This window comes from Panthera tigris, chromosome A2 (assembly GCF_018350195.1).
Source record: "Panthera tigris isolate Pti1 chromosome A2, P.tigris_Pti1_mat1.1, whole genome shotgun sequence".
NCBI classification, from domain to species: domain Eukaryota; kingdom Metazoa; phylum Chordata; class Mammalia; order Carnivora; family Felidae; genus Panthera; species Panthera tigris.
The window spans coordinates 20706538-20727456 of NC_056661.1; the positions used below are offsets into that span (position 1 = coordinate 20706538).

Below are 20919 nucleotides of genomic sequence, written 5' to 3' on the forward strand. Positions count from 1 at the left end.
ATGGGGGGTCTGTTATACTAGTCTCTCCACCTTTTGTGTGAGCTTGAAATTTTCCACAATTCAAAGGTTTTTTGTTTTGTTTCATTTAATAAAAAAGAAAAAGTTCCCAGGTGACTGGAATGAGCGGTGGCCAGGCAAGTGGGACCCTAGGAAGAAGTTGACGAGGGTCCCCGGCCGGGTGTCCTGGCACTTTCAAGTCCAGGAGGTAGATCTGTCTCAATCCATGAATGTTCAGACCAGCCTTTGGCACTGCCGCAGAGAAAGCCCCCAATGTCACCACAAGCATTCTGTGAACCCTGCAGCAATGTCCAGACCTTCAAAGAAACTAATTTTAAGATAATCTCCATGGAAACCATCTATTCTGATTTTTTCCATGGTAACCAATGAGAACATAAACACAAGCACTATCTAACACCCTTACAACACATGGGCCAACGCTGCCATCCAATCTGGAAAATATAAACTGCAAAGGGCTTTTTTCCATTGAAAATGAGAAGTACTGAAACTTCTAGTCCAGATATGCAGATTATACCATGCTCCACTGCCCAGTCACTGCCCATACCACCCCATGCACCTGCCCCCAAAGTGGCAAACCAGGCCAGAAAGTGATTTCCTTCATTTAGCCTGGGACCATCAAAAATGCCAAAAGAAAGAGCCAGGGCCTGCCTCTTGCCTCACAGGTTCAACCCATGTTGCCCATAGGCTGCAGGCACGTGTCTACCAAGCTCTGATTTCCAGAGCATTCTGGGTTCCAGCTACATGCTGGGCACCACAAGAAGACCAAGGCCCCAGCCCTCTGGGGAGACCAGACAGACCAGTGAATAACTGACTACAGGAAAGAGGGGTTGCTCCAGCAAGCAGAGCGAGTGCTCCAGTAGGTGGGGCGGGAAGAATTCACAACCCGCGGGCCTCCCAGGGAAGGCCGCATGGAGGAAATGTCATCTGGAAAGAAGCTGAAAGGCTGAGTATAGTTCTGCTGGAGAACAGAGGGCGGGCGGCGGGGGGGTGGGGGGGGTGGGGTGAAGGCAGCCCAAAGTCTTAGTCAGACTTAAGCAACTGGGTCTATTTCCACTTGTGGCTCATTTCCTCCATTTTTAGGTTTCTGGGTTTGAAAAAAATAGCATGGAACTGAAGAAGACTCTCAAATCCCAACAGTCTCAGTTCTTCCCCACCCTCTCTGTTTTATAACCACACATGGCCTCTGTTGGCTCTTCTGTGAAGGAGACTTATCAGCGTGGCCTGACAGGGTTGTAGACGCTTGTTACCACTGTCAGCAAAATGGCAGCATCACAGCAGTGGCCCTGGGTCATGCATGCTTGGTAGCAAAGCATCATGGTCTCAGGATCCCACTGCACACTGTCCCATGATTTAGGCTCATTTCCCCACATGCAACGTGGAATCTCCACTGACCCTGAACCCACACTATGGCTGCCAGAGCGAAAGGAAAGCAGATAGTTCTGAGAGCCTTGAATGAGATAACAGAGCTCTCAAAGGTGTGTGTGAGCGCCCAGGTTTATGCTCCCGATGTATCCTGACACACGCAGAACTAGACGCAAGGGTCCCCGGGCCTTGTGAGGATTCCAGAGGCAGGTTCTTTCATCTTCATGACACTGTGAGTATCTCACCATGCCTTGCCCAGGATTTCTGAAACCATGCCTCCTGTTGGTTTAAGTCATTAAATAGGCCTTTTTTCCTTCCTGGATAGGCCTTCCTGCCACTCTTCTCTGGATAGGGAGCTACCTGTTTGTGGAATGGATGAGAATTTTCCAGTGGCAGGAAACTACAACTCAAAGGGGCCGCTCAGAGAAGGGGACGCAGACTCTGTCTCATCCCACAACCCCATCCTCTTGCCACCACTACTGTTGCTGCTGTTTTGGGACTTGGTCCTACTCTTGTTGCCTGGAGGCACTTCCCCAAAAGGCTCCACAAAGAAGACCTTCACCTGGGGGCTTAGATGTTGAGCCATAAGCACCAGGCCATCTCAAGCTCGGGTGCCAGAGACTCTTACCTGTCAGCTTCCCTAAAGGCCCCTCAGGCTCTGGAGGATGGGAGCTGATATAGGCATCGCTGTCTAGAGGGCAAGAGGCAGGAGTCAGGGATACTGAGGACAACGCAGGAGTCAGGGATACTGAGGACAACGCAGGAGGCAGGTGAGCCACAGGACGTGGATTCAGGAGCAGGTGACTGGACTGGTGCAGCAGCACTGATGGGCAGAAAAGGAGCCAAGACAGCAAGACAGGTGGCAGAGGCCCATAGAGGGCTGCCCTGGGTACCATCCTCCCTCCTAGTGCATCCTGGCTGCTAAAAAAAACACACATCTGCCTGCCCAACTGTAAGCAGGGCCTACTGGGTGCCTCTGGGTTTAAAGAGCCCACAGGGAAGTGATGGAATTTAACGCTAGACTGAGATTAGAGCCAATGCAATACCACTTTTCCTCTTTTGGAAAGAAGTGGACCACAATTCTCCAAATTGGGCTGAAAGGGACCCCAATCCCCCAAGTGCTTTTCCCAAACTATAGTTAGTCCCCACGAGCCATGTAAACTCCCCAAGATGGACAGAGGCTCTCTTCTTCCCCCTACGTCCCTGCCCAGGATGCCATGGTCACAATTGGCTAGACTGTTTTCCAGTAGACTAGTGACTCTTCAAAGTGGGTCCTTGGACCATCAACATCACCTAGAAACTTCAAATTCCTTACCAAATCAGATGCTCTGGGAATGGGGCAGACTGTGTTTAACAAGGCCTCAGGGTGAATCTGAAGCACATTAAGGTTTGAGAACCATTGCAAGAGGCTTGCTGCAATCTATGTCAAATGTTAAAGGGCCTGTCTCCTCACTGCACTGCCAAAGGCAACTTCTCTCTTCTGGTAAACACGGTAATTATTTAACATGTGCTGGGATAGCCCTGACCCACCTCCCAATAAAGTCAGTTTTAGCCTCTGGAAGGAAAAGGAGAGGAGATCTTGCCTGCTTCCCGGTAACAGACACAAGTCGGACCCTGAGGGAAGGAGCCCAGCTCCCCACACTGATCCCAGGCCCAAAGAGCCCCTCCGCGGGAAGCATCAGAATCTTTGGTGCTTCTAGACTTCACACAGCCATGTTACTCCCGGCCACTGTACAAGGATGCTCTGATTCAAGCAGGAACTTCCTTTAAATAGTAGCTCACAGGGCGCCTGGGTGGCTCAGTCGGTTAAGCGTCTGACTCTTGGTTTCGGCTCAGGTCATGATCTCATGGTATGTGAGGTTGAGGTCCGCATCAGGCTCTGCACTGACAGTGAGGAGTCTACTTGGGATTCTTTCTCTCCCTCTCTCTCTCTGCCCCTCTCCCAATCACACAACAAATAAATTAACTAATTGTAACTTGGCAACAAATATTGAATCTTCTTTATTTTTAGTCTCTGTCTTCCCACTGAAACTAAGAAACCCAGAGCACTTTCCATGACTTCCTCTCGAGTAAAGGTGACGAAAATGAAACTTGAGTGTGAAGTGAGACATCTTGTCTGAGGGCCTCTGCCACCCAGAGTCAGCAAAGGCTGTTGCGGCCACCCTACCCCCACCCCTGCAGGATGATCTTTTCCACAGTAAGCCCCTAAAATGGAAAATGCCTAAAGGATGTAATGTGGACCAGTGGGGAGAAATCTGAGTACAGAGAATCAAGACAAACTGCCTGAGGTCACAGGAGAGATTTGACCTAGCTTCACTGTGGACCAGCACACAGGGGCGGTACAGCTCTTAAACTGCCCACCAAGTTGTTAAAGGCTGTCGAGAGTCTGGCTTCCATGAAACCAACCCTCTTCTAAGACACATAAGTATCTGAGCATATTCCGACTCACCTGCTGATAAGAGCCAGACAACAATCTTGGGAAATTCAGAGCCAGAATGGGGGCCAGTGGGAGAAAGGAGAGGCTCCCCTCCAACACACATAAATTTGGGGTTCAACCCTGCTGTAAACACCCAAAATGCCTTGCCTGTCAAGCATCCCCTTGAATCCATACTTCTCCCTACTACTGAAAGCAAATGCCAGCCAGAAATCTGTGTTATCAGCAAGAGACCCCAGTCCTCCACACTCACAAACAGATGGAAATCCATAAGGCAAGTGGAAATGGACCCCATCCCCTGCCTCAACTCTATGACTCCTCCAGGTAAGTGCTTGGGGTGATAACCCAGGACCCCCAGATCCTCAGCATGGGGTAAGATCCAGTGCCAAGACTGGAATCAGAGCCCAAACCCCTAAGTCAAGCCCCGTGTAGCATCCCAAGACAGAAATGTGAGAGCAGAAACATGGGTGTGGGAGGTGGTGGGGGCTTCACCCTCAGAACCAGAACTAGGAAGAAACAGGCCATCCCCAGAGAAGGCTGAGACCTCAGATACTGTTAGCTAACCCAGCCTCCTCCCCCTGGGGACAATTCTAGCACTGAGGCTCTGGGGGTCCCAACTACTTTACTTTGAGGAGTCATGGGGGTGGGGAGCACAGAGGACTTGGGTCTCTCATCAGGAAGCACAACAGATTCCTGCAAGGGTCTAAAACCCTCACTGGACCTCACAAAGACGACCTGCAGAAGGGAGTCAATATCGAAAATTATCTAGGTCAGAATTGCCCCCTTTCCTGCATGTTGTCTCCTCACTCCAACAATCTCCCCAACTGGGCAGGGGGCTCATCCAGCCCTCAGTCTGACAGAGGAAGGAAGAGGAACATTTTAAAAATAGCTAAAGCTTGGTGAGCACTTGCCATGTGCCAGGCACAGTTCCAAGTGCCTGCCTGGCATGTACCACCTCGTGAAATCTCATGAAGGAGGGCCTGGTGCCTCCCCATCTGAGGTTGAGGGAGAAAAGCCCTCGGCCCCTGAACTCAAGGTTACTGTCTGAACTGGAAGGCAGCCAGGCCTGACAACTCAGGAAGTGTTTTTCAGTTTTCCTGAATTACCTAGAATTCTGCATTCTTCCCCTCCCACCTGCCTAGCACAACCTTCCTTCCAAATTGCATAATGGGCTCTCAGGTATTTGGAGGAAAGGCAAGAATAAGAGTAAATCAGAATAAATGCATCCTTGTTAAAAGTGGTTTAAAAATGCCTCTATGGTTGAAGTAAAAACCAGTCCTATGGTAGCTGGGACTTGGGAGGCAATGGCCAAATCCAAGGTCAGCCAAGACACAGTGGCCCTGATACCTCAGGGATGGCTCCGAAGCACTAACAGCAGGAAGGAGCTAGAACTTGAGTAGATGAGTACAGGGAGGAAACAGAGAGGCCAGGGCTGCAGCACAGGACAGAGCTAAGCACCAGACCCTTAAAACCCCCAGCACAAGCACCTGCTGCAGATGACTCGTGGGGGTCCCACTCTCTGCCCCAACATGAGCCCCTCTGGGAGGTACTCACCTGCTCGCAAACAGCCCTCCCAACCTCCCTCCGGCCTTGCAGTATGTCATGGGGAAGAGCATGGAGCTTCCTGCCCACCTCGGCCCAGCTATTAGACTGGAGTCCTTCCTCTGCAGCCTTCCAAGCAGAGAAAGCCCCCCCAGCCACAGCCCTAAACCCTCTCCTCCACAACTCAGCCAAGAACAGAGAGAAAACGGAACCCTTTATTCTCATTCTGGAGGGCTGGGAAATGGCTTGTGCTTTTCAACATGAAATGTGCCTAAAAATAAGCTGTGAATTTCAACCAGAGGTTGAAAATAGCTCTGGCAGTGAACAGAGCTCTGTTCAGAGTGAGCTCAAGGATGGCCTTCATTCCAAGAGTGAGAGCTGAATGCTGCGGCCTGAGCAAGGGTCCTGGGCAGGGGGCTTTCCAGGGCAGAGGGGCCATCACATGCTCGTAGGGCTGCCCTTGCCATGCTCTGTTGGCGGGCCTGCCTCTGGCTTTAGATTGCCATACTCTACCACACACAAGGTACCTGGCCTGGTGGCTTCCTAAGATGCCCCAAATGCCCAGGTGTGTCTCATGCAGCTTTAGGGTCCAAGGGCCAGGGGACAAAAGGAGCTAGAGAGGGAGGGGTCATAAGATCCAAGAGCTCCTGGGGCACAGGCCAAGCCAAGCCACCCTGGCCAGCCACCAAACCACTCACTGGTTACTATCTTGGAGCCAGGGAAGCCAGCAGGCAGGAAGGACAAGAACACTCCAATTGTAAGTGAAGAATATCAAGTTGCTAAAGGTCTTTTTTTTGTTGTTTACCATCACCTCTGGAAGATTCCAAAGTGTGACAGGCCAAATGACATTTTTATAAAATAGACTTCTGCTAGAAATAGGCTAGAGACCTGAGCCACAGCTGCGGGGATAAGCCCAAATCTGGCCCAATCGAGCAGGCTCGGCGTGGCCCACCCTCTGTGCCGTCTCCATGCCTCCTGCCACAAGGACATCCCTACCCCCAGGCTCATTCCCACACTCCTCCCGCTTCTGCAGCAGCCTCCCTTATGGGCTCATTCCTGAGGTAGTAGTGCAGTGATTCTTGACTGGGGGCCATTCTGCCCCCCAGGAGACATTTGGCAATGCCTGAAGACATTTTTGGTTGTCACAAGTAGGGGGGTGGGGAGATGCTATTGGCAGCTAGTGGGTAGACGCGAGGGATACTGCTAAACACCCTACAATGCACAAGACAGCCCCCACAACAAAGATGTATCTGTCCCAACGGATGAGCAGTGTCGAGGCTGAGAACCCCTGGGTTACTGGAGGGACAGTATATGGATAGCCGGAGGGGCAGGGGCTCATTGGATGCACTGGCTCCTGGCACGTGGCTGCAGAGCACCTGGGCCCCCAGAGGAGCTAAGATGCCCTGGCCAGCCATGGGATCGGTCACCACATCTCAGTGCCACGGAAGCCTTTGAGCAGGAAAGCTGAGACTATACTCGTCTGCTTCCCTACCCACCATGGGGGCAAACCTAACCACCAGGCAGTGCTGGCTCTCCCAGGCTTGGGAAGACCAAAATAACTCTATGGATGGCGGCAGTGATGGCTGTGCAACAACATGAATGTACTTAATGCCACTCAACCGTACGCTTAAAAATGGCTAACAGGAGAAATTTTATGTCATGTATATAAAATGCAACAAAACAAACAAAAAATCCCTTAGCTCTCCTCTTGGCCTGGGAGTCCTGAGATCAGACACACTCCTACAAGTGTACTCCACATGGTGTGCAAGCTTTGGCATGGGTGTGTGTCTGGATGAGGGCCCATACATCTCTTCAGTGTCCCAAAGGGGCTTGTGACAAATAAGGGAAGAGCCATAAACAAAGAACAATTTCAGGACTAATAAGTCAAGTCACGGTGTGGGTCAGCAGAGTTCAGCTCTGTCATACATGGGGTCCTCAGAGCCCGCCAAAGGGGTACGCAGGTCCCATCATGGAAAACAGAGGTTTGGGAAGAGCAGGTGCTTTGTCTGGGACCAGACAGCCAGGGTTCAGACCCAGTTCTCTGACCCTAGAGCCCATATCCTTTCCTCTGTTTGAGTACCATGTGGTGATGCCCAGTGGAATTGACTACAGCTCTGTCGTGGGCCTGAAGGTAGTAGGGGAACAAATGGTTTTCCTGAGCACTGGTGAGCACTGGCATCCCATCCATGCCAAAGTCTGCCCTGTCCTGCTGGCTTCCCCCACCCCGAACACCTTCATGCTAGATGATCAGGCCCCACAGCTCTGGGATGCAAGGGTGCTCCACACCCCGTATCTGAGCAGGACTGAAGGGACAAGAGGTGGCTTGCCTGAGCTACTTCCCTAATAGCCACAAGAAAAGGAGCACAGGATTCTCCCCTTGCTGATGGTTACTGACCATTCCCAAGAGACAGGTGGCAGTGCCCTTCCCTGGGATAGGGAAAAGCTGACAGGCAGCCCTCTGCCACCTGCAGCTTCCAGCTCAGCAGCCTCGCTCAGAGGGGCCAGCGTGGTGAGTCTGTAGGTCCAGGCATCTGGGGCAAGTGACTAAGCCCCAGATGTCTCATCTGTGAGTAAGAGTAGTAACTTTGCCCACCCAGCCGGCCAAGGTAGGGGATAAACAGGGCAGCACACATAAAGGCCTTGGCTGGACCTCATTTATTGCGAATGCCCAACAGATAGGGAACAGATGCTACAGACTCCATAGGATCCCAGTCCTGCAGTTTGAAAAATGCCTTCTAGGGGTGTCTGGGTGGCTCAGTTGGTTGAGCGTCAGACTTTGCCAACTTAAGCTCAGGTCATGATCTTGTGGTTTGTGAGTTTGAGCCCTGCATCAGGCTCACTGCTGTCAGCACAGAACCTGCTTCGGATCCTGTCCCCTCTCTCTCTCTGTCCCACCCTGCCTTGCACTCTCTCTAAAAAAAGAAACATTTCAGGGGCACCTGGGTGGCTCAGTCGGTTAAGCGTCTGACTTCGGCTCGGGTCATGATCTCACGGTTCATGGGTTCGAGCCCTGCATTGGGCTCTGTGCTGACAGCTCAGAGCCTGAAGCCTGTTTCAGATTCTGTGTCTCCCTCTCTCTATGCCCCTCCCCAACTCATGTTCTGTCTCCCACTGTCTCAAGAATAAATAAACATTAAAAAAAAAAATTAAAAAAAAAAAGAAACATTTTGAGAAAGAAAGAAAGAAAGAAAGAAAGAAAGAAAGAAAGAAAGAAAAGGAGAGGAAAGAAGGAAGGAAAGGAAAGGAAAGGAAAGGAAAGGAAAGGAAAGGAAAGGAAGGAAAGGAAGGAAAGGAAGGGAGGAAAGGAGGGAAGGAAATGAAGGAAAGGAAAGGAAAGGAAAGGAAAGGGAAGGAAAGGGAAGGAAAGGGAAGGAAAGGGAAGGAAAGGAAGGAAAGGAAGGAAAGGAAGGAAAGGAAGGAAAGGAGGGAAGGAAATGAAGGAAAGGAAAGGAAAGGAAAGGGAAGAAGATAGATGCCTTTCTAGGTAGACCAAACAGCAGCAAAAAGACCACCATGCAACCCAGTCATACCCCAACACACCCCAAAGCTAACAATCAGCTATTCATTAGCAAACGTGGAGGAGAACATAACCTCCCAGCTAAGGCAACCCTTGGAAGAAAACTTTAAATCTCAAGCTGGCCTATTCCTAGAGGGAGCCCCAACACACAGGATGGGTATGTTTAGGGGGGTGTGGGTGTGTGTGGGTATCTCGCTGGGGTGGGGGATCCCTCTGCTGGAGCCAAAGAAAGCTCAGGATGGACTCAGAGACTTCCTGGTTCTATTCTGGGCCAGCCTTGAGTTGCTGGGGGCCTTGGGCAAGCCGCTTCCTGTTGTTCAGGCCAGTTTCCGTGGGTGGGAGAGGCTACACTGCCTCTAGGGTCCAGGAGGGAGAGATTCAAACAGCTTATGGCCACTGGCACTTAAAACCTTCAGGGCTCCACATCCTTAGCTTTTAAAGCTTATTTCAGCCAAAGCTGAACGCAACTTTATTCAATGAGATCATATCAGTTCTCAAACATTTTTTCCCCCAAAATATTTGTCAAAAAATACCATTAACTATCTTAATTCGGGAACACCAAATGGCCTTTTACCGACAAAGGTACTAAAAATGGCTTGTGGCTGAGGAACTTCCTTTCCATGGTTTAAAAAAAAAAGGGAAGTGAGAGCAACAGGGCTGGGCCTTTCCCATCCGTCCCAGCTGTGGCCCAGGCCCCACGCCCTCTAGGAACCTCCCGCAGGGTCCTGTGGCCCAAGCCTCAGCAGGGGACAGGTCCTTCCTTTCCTCAACCATCAGTAGCATGTGCCATGGAAACACCCTCTGACCAAATGGCAGGGGGCCTCGGCACCTGCAGTCCTCACGTCTTGCTTGTTAATTCTAGATTTGAAACAAAGTACAAGCGCCGAAGTATTATTCACTGTTTGCCATGACCACCAGAGTTTCAGGGCTCAGGACATACCCGCTGAGCCACTTACCAGATTCCTGGAGGAGGTGGCCAGGGTGGCTGGGGGCCTGTGCACTTTTGTGACTTCTCCATAATCGACAACATCAAAGTTACTCTTCCAAACCATCACCTGCCAAGACCCACAAGCACAGAGAATCAGGAGGAGAAAAACCCTTGCCAGTCCTACTTCATGGAAAATGCGAGCCCAGAGGCCACCTCGAAAGTTCTAGGCCAGTGGCAGGATAGTCCCCACCAGACACCCCAGCTCAACTCTGGGACCTGCCCCACCTCCCAGGCTTTCCAAACAGGCCTCGAGAAGTCCATCGGGATGGACTCACTGCATGCTGCCACGAGGCCTTTGTACTTGCTAGTCCCTCCCTGCCGTGTCCCAGCCCAAGTGTAGCTGTCTCCTCAAGCTAGAGTGTCCTCTTCCACAGCATCTTCTCAGAGAGCGCTTCCCTGGCCTCCTACTAACTTTTATCATAGCTCTCTACTTATTTCCTCCATAGCATCAGACTTCGTAGTTATTTAATTTCTTTGTCCCTCTTCCTCATTCATTTATCATCTGTCTCCCCACTAAAATAGAAGCTCCCGAGGGTCATGGCCTGGCCTGTTACACCAGACCACTGTGGTCAAATTCCCGGCTCCGTCCCTTACTGTGTGGCTCTAGGCAAGGGATTCAACCTCTCTGTGACTCAGTTTCCCATTTGTGAAAAGGGGATGATCTTCTGACCTCACAGAGACAGCTTGGCACAGACACTGGTACCCAGGGAGCCATGGGCAACACACCCCTTATTCCACAGTCCACTTGAAGGATTTTCACATCCTAAGGCTCCTCCAACAAAAGCTTGGCAAACAGCCCTGCTGGGGAGCAAGAACATTCCTATTGGAGAGAATCAGCCCCATGTGGCTGCCCTCTGCCAAGGTCACTTCCAGTACAGCAGGAATTGTGGAGCGTGGCCAGTGCTCAAGTGAGACCACAGAAAAGCCCTGTGTCCAGGTAAGACGAAAACTCAGCATAAGCAGAACACTTTCCTGAGGCTGTTCGCCACTCCTAGAGAAGCCTACCGTTTACCGCTCCCTGAATCATGGCCATTAAGGTCTCTCATTCCTCCCGCCTACAAACAGAATTAGCACACACCCCCTTGCTCACAGGGCCATTTGTAACTGTGCTAGTCTTGAAAAATTCCCGGGAATAGAACAGTATTACGAATGTGAAGATTCAAATGTCTCTCCAAAAAGGCTCTCAGAGCAGACTTTCATAAAGCAGCCAGGGAGCTGATAGGAGTGGCTGCCTGAGGAGGGCCCAGAGTGGGCGGAAGCCCTACTTTCTACCAGGCTGCCTCTCGTACTATGTGACTTTCTTTTACCATGACTATTTCTAGTACGACTCTATTGCACTATTTTCTCTTGCTTAAGCAATGAGCCAGGCCTCCACACCCAGGGACAGCTCAGGGGTCCCCCTGGTCTTCCTCCTCCCTTGTCTGGTTAGCACAGAAACCAGTGCTGGTGGGGGGAGACACACACTGCCTCTTATCCAAGCCATGCTGAAAGAGCTTCCAACAACCCTCTGCTTTCTTGGCAGAAACTCGACCCGGATCGGTCCACAGGAATGGCGTTGGGGCTCACTGGAAGGCCAATGGGACTTTTCTGGCTGAGCAGAGCTGTGAGGCCCAGCATCAAGAGAATGAACATTCTGGGGGCACCTGGGTGGCTCAGTCGGTTAAGTGTCTGATTCTTGATTTCGTCTCAGGTTGTGTTCTCACGGTTCGTGAGTATGAGCCCCGCGTCAGGCTCTGCGCCAGCAGCACAGAGCCTGCTTAGGATTCTCTCACTCTTTCTGCCCCTCTGCCGCTTGCACTCTCTCACTCTCTCAAAAATAAATAACCATTTAAAAAAAAAAGAGACAGAGAACATTCTGGGCAGGAGGTACCTGGGCTGATGGGTAGAAAGCTTGGGCACACAGGGTGACAAAATGGCACAGGACCTCCTCACACATGTCTTCTCCCTGCAGCCATGCAGTCTGAAAATCTGATCCCTCAAAACTATTTGCATAATAGGAGCAAAGGGGGCAGATGACAGAGGTGGGGGCTCCAGGGCAGCCTGATATCTGTCATCTGCTGAGCCTCAGTTTCCTCATCATACAATGGAGGGACCAGAGGCCCTGTCCACAGGGCCGCCATGAGGATTAAATGAAATATGAAGCTTTTGCCACATTGCCCACATTGCCAGGCTATGTATGTATCCCCTAATTATCTCATCAGGAAAAAGAAGTTATTAAGAACCTTCATTTTAACTTTTTCATGGCAATGATAGCTCAGGATCCTTCCAACCCATGCTGGTTTGAGCAGTTAGGGTTTTAAGATGCTGCCACGGGGTCAGCACCCCTAGGAGACCTGCTTTAAGGAGACGAGCACCCTGGGTCTAAGTACCCCACCCCAAGTGCCAGCCTTCATGGTTGCTGAAAGCCACCAAGGAAGCTAGTGAAACTTGGCCCATCCTCAAGATGCTCTGACCTCCTGTTCTCTTCTGATAAGTACCAGCCAACATGTCTCAGACCAATCTTTACTTACTTGTTCATCAGAACCTCCAGAAGCAAAATACTCTCCCGTTCTTGAAAAAGCAACAGTGGTGGCTGGACCCTGTCAGAACAAACAAACAAGAAAAAACACCAAAGGTCACCGTAGATGCTAAATGCACAGGAAGAAAACCAGAAGCTCCCGAATGGGAGCAGCAGCAGGACAAAGGGCTAAGGGCCTCATTTAGCCCCTTGTCCTCCCTCACCTTTGGCAGAGACACCTGCAGAGCTCAGCCATGAGTGTCACTGCTGAGGCCTCTGCTCCCCACCACCACTGACAGCACAAAGGCCAAGCCAGGGGGGTCATAGGTGGGCAGAAAGCCCTGCTGGGTTGCCATCACTGTGCCCACTTCCCAAGGATAAGATGGAGGTCGGACAGGTGCACCTACTTATCCCAGGCCCAGCACTGGCACCAGAACTTGGGTCCCCCTGGCCCAGGTCGTGCTCCTCCCCGACACCACCCTGCAGCTGACCAGAGAAGTGTGCAGCCCTGAGGAGGAGCCAATGAGCAGAAACGGGGTGCAGTCAGGGAGCCCAGGTGACACAAGAGGCCAGAATCAGGGTAGGAAGGAGGCTGGGAAGGGGGTTATGAAAGGTGTCTGAACAGAGGAGCAACGAGACATCTCCCTCTAATGTGCAAATCACTTTCTTTATGTTAGGACCTTTGGGGAAGAAGTACCAGCTCCGGCTTCCCAGGTGCTGAAGGTCCACATGACCATCGGAAGGGACACGCCAGACCTGTGCCACGCAGTGCTTTGAGGGCCCGTGAGTTTATCCGGGCTTGGAGCAGGGGCACATACTCCTCCAGTAAAGAGGGAGGGCTCTTCCTCACATGCCTGAAATCTGCTGCAGAAAGATGCACGGAGCAAGAATCTGTTCACACACCACCGTGAACCATCTCTTCCTCCTGGCCAAACTTTCAGTGTGGTAGTACTTGGCATTCCCAAAGAAAAACCAGATAAAACAGATTCTCTCCTAACTGATGACAGCATGGCCACTATTACAAAGGCCACCTCAGTTCCTCCAGACCAGAGCAGGGAGCAGCAAGAGCCCCAACTGCCCAAATGAGATGCCTCTGGCCGTGGGGCAGACATAAGAGGTGGAGCCATGGACAAGAGGAACACTGGGACACACCTCCACGATGCTGGAAAAGACAGAGAAGTTCTGGGCTAAAAAACGGATCTGAAGTCATGGAACAAGACCAGCTTCTGCCTGCCCAGAAGAGACAGGCAGGTGGAAAGATGCCCCTGGGTACGCTGGGCAGGAAGGAATATGTACCCCCACACTTCCCCATTGTATCCACGGCCCCTCCTCTCCAAGGTGCCCATAATGAAGGTGGTGAAGACGAAAGTGAGTACAAGGCCAGCTAACACTAACCTGCACTTACCCACTTCACCTTCAGAGGATGGTTTGCACGCTTACCCTTCCTACAGGTGATGCATCCCAGAGGAGAGACCAAGGCCCAAGAGGTCAGAGACAAAGCCTCCAGCCTGTGCCTCTCCCCACCTCCTCTCACAGATGGGTCTCCGAGGGCCTGGGGTTCAGGGCAGTCAGGAGTCCTATATGGCCATCCAATAGGACAAAGGAGATCCATTCTTATGATGGGGAACGTCAATTACACCAGGGAGTGTGAAATGCCAGGTGCAAGGCATCATGAGCCACAAGTGCAGGGCCGAGTGCAGGAGGGAGCAGATCACGCGTCACCCTAATACTCTTCCGGGTGAACAATCCCCAAGGGTTAACACAGTGGGGTGCGGGATGGAAATTTCAGGTGACTTTCACTTGATTCTTGGAAATCTTTGTTAATTCCTCATACTTCGAACTCTTAAACAGTGAGTATACGGTATTGCTATGTTAATATAAAAACAAAACAACAAAGCTATTTTCATTTTGAGGAAAAACAAAAAAGGAAGAGAGAAAAGAGAAGGAAACCAGGACACGCAGTGTCAACAGAGACAGGCTCTTTGCCTGTCCAGAGCTCACTGAGGAATAGCGGGTTTCCAAGAAGTCAGAGCAACTAAGGAACCAAACAAATATTCATCAGCCAGTCTCCTTTCCTGTTGTCACTCAGCCACCAGATGCCAATTTGCCGACAAGATTCTGGAGGCCAAGGGCGCCTGGGTGGCTCATTCAGTTAAGTGTCTGACTCTTGATTGTGGCTCAGGTCATGATCTCACGGTACGTGGGATCTAGCCCCATGTCGGGTTCTGTGCTGACACAGAGTGGAGCCTGTCTTTCACTTTCTCTCTCCCCTTCTCAAAATAAGTAAACTTAAAAAACTTGCTGGAGGACAAGCAGTGGCAGCACCACTGAAGAAGGCGGCCGGTAGCCTGTGGCGTGGTGGGGGACTGGGACCAGAAAGCAGAGGCTAGCGCTTTCCCCGGAGTCCAAATGTCAGGAAACTCTCTGGGGATGATGCCAGCAACATACAAGCAGTAAAGGGAATCTTGGGGGTGAGACCCACGGTCTTCCCCAGCAGTGCCCATTTACCCAGAGGATTGCTCAGCTCCCACACCAGGTACCTTGGTGTTCCTGGAAAGAGCAACATTCCACAAACGCTCTTGCCTGTCTGTCTGTGGCCCACAAAAACAGCCCCGGGGAGCAGGTGGCCCTAGGCTCTGCTGTGGGACAAAACCAGCAGGGACTAGAACGCAGACCGAGCTTCTCCACCACTGACAAACATCATCCCAACCCTTCGGCACCCAGACAACCCCGGCCCCCACCAACCTCGCCAGGGCCCCTCCTCCTGCCCTCACTGGTGCTCCAGCCCCACCGGCCTGCTCAGGGGTCCTCATTTCGAGCTCCAGTCTTCTCTTGCTTCAGGATCTTTCTGTGACCTCTGGCATTGAGCTCTTAATTCAGTTATTTCTAATCTCTCTCCGTTTTAAATAAACTCCTTTAAGGCTACACATTTGCCTCTGATTACCACCCTAGATACATCCTCAAAGTTTCCAATATGCAATATTCTCACTGGTGGCCACCTCCAAACATTTAGTTTCCACAATGATTTACTCTTTAGCCCAGCAGTTACATTTTGGAGTGCACTGTAGCTTCCAAACCATGGGGGCTTGACGGGCGCTTTTGTCACAGACACCGATCCAATGTGATACACGTTGAGATCATTCTGCCTTCAAGGTGGCTTATTCTTTTTGGTTAATCAGTTACTCTCAATGCATTAGTTCACCAGCTCAGGGCAGGAATGTTGCCAAATTGTTTCTTCTCCCAGGCAAGACCCAGGGGCCTCTCCAGAGACTCCTGAGTATGACTCTGAACTCTCTGCTGAGACTTTAGCAGTGTGGTCTGAATGCCAGAGGTGTTTACCTGCCTGAGATCCTGGTCCCCTCTGGCTCCAGGCCATGTCCACAGGTAGGATGCCTCACAGGCTCAACCAGATCCTTCCCTCCCTTTCTGGATCTGGCCAGCTTTGGTGAGACCATTCATTCTGCTTGGTCGTCATGAGCACTGGATGCAGCCTGGCCTCCCACCCCACTCTCCCTCCTGATGCAGCTTCATGTGGCCCTCAGAGGTTGGCTAGGCCCACACCCAGTCACTTCACCAAACACCATCTTTGCCTTGACAACCTCCAAACCAAGAGCCCCGCACAGTCTGCTTTCTTCACTCTTGAACAGCAAGGTGTTAATCAAGAAACTTGAAAAAAAAAAAAAAAAAGGCAAAACAAAGGAACCCATGGTGTTTAGCTCCCATAGCTTCTGGGTGACTTTCCCTTTAGGGCCCCTATAGCTGGTCCAGACCCCTCTGCTCTCCTCACTCCCTTCCACCGGACTCCCTGAGGCCCCTGTGCACCTGAACTCTGACCACTGTGTCCACAACAGCTATGCTGGCAAAGACCCAGCCAGGTACCCCATCCACCACCACCTCACGAGGCTTTCGTAATGTTTTTCACTGGCTACCAGCCAACAAATAGTAATGTCACAACACATGCCTGGTGTCAGAAGTAACAGAAGAGTGACCATTAAACAAAGACATGGAGATCAAGGAGGCATAAGCGGCCTCTGGTGTGGGAGCCCTGGTCTCTGATTCCCCAGGCTGCTTCTTCCACAAGCCCCACACCAGGGAGGCTCCTGCACTCATTCACCAGCATCTTGCTGTGGGCTGGCTCCTGTGTCTTAGTAGTGGCCCCGTGGACTAGGAGTGGCCTCTGGGAAGAGCTGGTGCCCAGAAATGCTGAGGCTCTCTCCTGACCTTGGCCAAGGACACCTCCTCCCAATCCTCAACCCTGGGCTGCTGGCAGGGGACAGAAGGCCAGGCAGGCCTCTTGGTTTACTCAGGTTGGAGTACATGAGCTGTTCTCCCTCGTGATGTCCCCTCACCTCTCCCAGGAGGTGCCCAACCATCCAAACCAGGTCTGAGCTTCCCAAGCATAAACCTAATTTTCCAAAATGAAATGACTACACAAGGGGCCGCAGAGTGCTGGAAGAAACAAGGTGGCAGGGCGGGTGGAGGGGGTGGAGCACGTTCAGAGAGCCTCCTTCCACCTGGAGCCACCTAGGGGCAGCCCATGCATCCCAGGCCACTCTGTCACACTGCCGCCTCTCCTCCTTGACCATGTGTACCCCTTTACTGCCACTTGCCCAGCCCCAGCCTAGGCTCTGGCATGACACAAGCTCCCAGGGACGTGGGTGGATCCCGTGCCCTGAGCCTGTGATTTCACAGTAAACAAGCCTAGGAGCACAGCCCCAGGTGCAGACAGCAGCGCCAGTTCTGGGTTCTAGGCCCTTAGTTGGATGGCTGCTCACCTGCACCATGAGCCAGCTGGGGTGCGTGGAACCACATGCCCAGTGATTCCCGTGCAGCTCAGTCACTCCACAGCAACATGAACGCCAACTGCATAGCCATAAACACCAGATTTAACTCCCACCCACGTCCCGCCCACCATCCTCTCCCAAATAGCTCTGGGGAGTTAAACCAAATGAGCATGGCTCAAGATTATGTTTCAGAAAATACAGAAAAATAAATCTGTATTTCTAGCACACTGCCCCCACACTTGCCACCCAGAGCTATGGGGGCCTCGCTCAGGGCACAAGGTTTCAAACAATAGCTGTACTTGCTGGGGAAGTCCTTCCTTCTTCTGCTCTTCCCTGCTGCAAGGTGAGGGGTGGGACAGGATGAAGAGGCCCCTGTGTGCCCTGACACCCCTAAGTCTATACTGGATTCAGCAAGAAGCAGGGGCTCCTTAAAGCATAAGAGACTCTTAAAAAATGAGAACAAACTGAGGGCTGATGGGGGGTGGGAGGGGGGGGGTGGTGGGTATTGAAGAGGGCATCTTTCGGGATGAGCACTGGGAGTTGTATGGAAACCAATTTGACAATACATTTCATATATTTAAAAAAAAAAAAAGAAGCAGGGGCTCCTTTTCCTCTTGCTTAAGTGTCAAAGCTGTGGCAGATTCCCAGGGCAAGACCTTCCAGAGCCCCAGAGAGGGCACTGGCACCTCTGCCAGCCCACTGCCAACAGACACCTGGCCTGTCCTCCAGGAATTGGGCCGTAGAATGTGGCCTGACAGGCGGGACTAATAATGGGCACTGCAAACAGACCTGTGGACCAAGGCACCAGCAGGCCACACCTACTCAGAGCAACTGGTGGGGACAAGTACATTCAGAGGAGTCACCACAGGGACAGATTTCAGGATCTGTGTGACAAAAGAGAAACCAAAGCAAGAGGATGTTCTGGGGGAGATGAGGACAAGACTAAACAAAAAGCCAGATAAACCCTTGAAACACTCTGTGGGAGAGTGGGTGGCAGGAAAACAGGCACTTCCATCCCAGCGGGGGAGGGGCTGACGGCTATGGCCCTGTGCCCATTGAAAGGGGTGAAGCCATCAGAGTCCCCTACCATGGATTCATTTTCCTACTAAAGACTGACTGCCCACCCAGGGTGCCAGAACCATGCCCATAACAGAAACGTTCAATGGCCTTTTATTTATTTTTAAATGTTTATTACTCATTTTGAGAGAAAGAGAAAGTGTGCATGAACAGGGGAGGGATAGAGACAGAGAATCCCAAGCAGGCTCCATGAAGTCACGGCAGAGCCTGACGCAGGGCTCGATCCCACGGACCATGAGATCATGACCTGAGCCAAATCGAGTTGGACACTTAACCGACTGAGCCACCCAAGCTTCCCATTCAACAGCCTTTTAAAGAGCTCTCACCTAGAGCAACAAAAGATCTTTTCCAAGAGCTGAAGTGGAAAGGGACCAACATCTGTGAGGATCTACTATGTCTGGTGCTGGGGAATGTAGACACACCCTCTCCTGTTATGAGGCAGATACAGGAGTTCTTACAAATGAGCAAAGTCTTAGCAAAGTCAAGGTCTTGCCCAATGTCCCAGGGTAAGAGGCAACGCTGGAATGGCCTGACCTTGATGCCCAAGGCCTTTCCTCCCATCTGCAGCCTCCTGAAACCCAGACTTAACTGAACAAGATGTGACAGTACTCATGGCTTTTCCAAACCAGAAACAGGTGGGTACAAGCTATTTGTTCCTGGAAATACTGGGGTATTTCCTTAAAAAGCTGGGTACCATCACTGACCAGATAAGGCTGTATGAACCCTCCTCAACCGAATGCATCCTAGCACTTGGCCTCAAAAAAAGAAGCTGGCAAAGGTGACTGGTGCAGGCTCTTTACCAGCTCAAGCCACAGAGAGAGAAATTGCTCCTGCGTTCCCAGGGACAAAGGCAGAAGAAAGAGGGCAATGTACCACATCCAGGCTGGCAGCGCCCTCCCTGCTCTGTCCACTCTCCACTTGGGCAGATTAGGCTGGAGGTAGACGGCTACCCAACTGCTCAGCCCCAACCCCTGCCTTGGCAAAGGGGTCAGTGTCTGCTCAGGTTGCATTTGGTAACTTGCCACCCGCTGCCTCCTCATCACTGAGGCCCATCACAGCTGAAGCAGCAGAGCTATTGAGGGGCCGGGGCCCAAGGACTTGAGCTAGCAAAGGGCTTGCTCAGCTCTTAGGCCTGCCACCCAGCAGCCAAGCACTTGAAGAGACTCACGCGTGGAAGCCTCTGTAGAGCCACATGGGCCACAGCTGCAGCCAAGGAACTATTCCCAGGGTACAGTCTGTGTGGCATCAAACACCCATGGGACAGGAGCCTCTCTGTCCCCAGCTACATCCCCTGAATGGCCCTTTGTAGCTCAGAGTCCCAAAGCCAGGACTTCAGAAGAAAAGCACCAGAATCCTCGAGGCCCACAATAAGCTTATAATTGACATCCACCTCTAACCTCACAAAGTGAGCCAGCCTCACATGGGCCAATGGGAGGTGTGACCAAGTGCATGCTAGAGAACCACCAAACTGCTGCTATGGTCAGACTCCCAGGTTGACAAGCTGCCCTCAAAGCAGTACAGAAGACCCAGGCTGCATTGGGTGATCCTGATCTTAGCTCTGGCACTTGGCAAGTGCCTCCGTCCTGGTGCCCCCATGCCTTTAAAAGACAACTAAATAGATGGGGCACCTGGGTGGCTCAGTCAGTTAAGCAGCCAACTTTGGCTCAGGTCGTGATCTCACAGTTTGTGGGTTCAAGCCCTGTCGGGCTCTGTGCTGACAGCTCAGAGCCTGGAGCCTGCTCTGGATTCTGTGTATGCCTCCTGTCTCTGCCACTCCCCTGCTCTCACTCTGTCTCTCTCTCTCTCTCAAAAATAAACATTAAAACACAACTAAATGGCATATCAGACTTCCAGCCTCAACCCAGATAAGAAAGCATCAGCCCAACAGCACTGCTTCCCCTGACCCTTCTTCTCCACGCTGTTGCTCCCTCAGTGCTCCCCCACAGGAGCTGGCTCGGGTCCTGCTCGGGACACAGGCACTTCCCTGGCACATACCCAGAGCCCCCTCCCAGCTGAGGGCTGTCTCACCCCCAGCATTGGCTTCCTGTGGCTGGCTTCTCTCAGCTGGTGTGCCACCCCCTGCCCAGCTGGCCCTGCCTTTCTCACAGGTGTGGAACTGAAAGCAGGAGGGGGGTGTGCTCCAGTTGGCCGAAAAAACTCAATAGCCTTCCCTCCCACAGCTCTCTCTGGGCCACGCCCAGGGATGGTCACAAGGAGGTCCTCCAAGTCCAAACCAAAGTTTCACTTGGTTCCCTCCTGCTGAATCAGAATGAGGTCATGTAGCAGCAAGGCTGGGACACAGCAGCCACAAGGCCTGCTGGCCTCCTCCACAGATCAGTGATCTAAAGACAAGAGTGAAATCACAACTTGACATCTAAAAGCTGTGTGTCGGGGGTGCCTGGGTAGCTCAGTGGGTTAACTGTCCAACTTCGGCTCAGGTCATGAGCTCATGGTTTGTGAGTTTGAGCCCCATGTCAGGCTCTGTGCTGACTGCTCAGAGCCTAGAGCCTGCTTCGGATTCTGTGTCTCCCTGTCTCTCTGCCTCTCCTTCACTTGTGCTCTCTCTTTCTCTCTCTCAAAAATAAATAAACTTTAAATAGATAAGTAAAATAAAAGTGGGTGTGTGAGGCAAGTGAGTACTCAGGGTCGAACCGTAGAGACATGGATACTTATCCCAGCTCTGCCACCCTAAGCTGCATG

At 51.8% G+C, this 20919-nt stretch overlaps 1 protein-coding gene across 5 annotated transcripts in view; it reads right to left on the minus strand.

The window, feature by feature from the left end:
* Positions 1 to 20919, minus strand: part of POC1A (POC1 centriolar protein A) — a 100780-nt gene that overhangs the window by 36381 nt on the left and 43480 nt on the right. For all 5 annotated transcript variants that reach the window (XM_042979076.1, XM_042979074.1, XM_042979073.1 and 2 more), the window contains 2 exons: positions 12372 to 12440; positions 9830 to 9928 (listed from right to left, as the gene is read on the minus strand). In XM_042979076.1, the coding sequence (XP_042835010.1) occupies positions 9830 to 9928; positions 12372 to 12440 (168 nt within the window). The remainder of the gene's footprint in view (positions 1 to 9829; positions 9929 to 12371; positions 12441 to 20919) is intronic.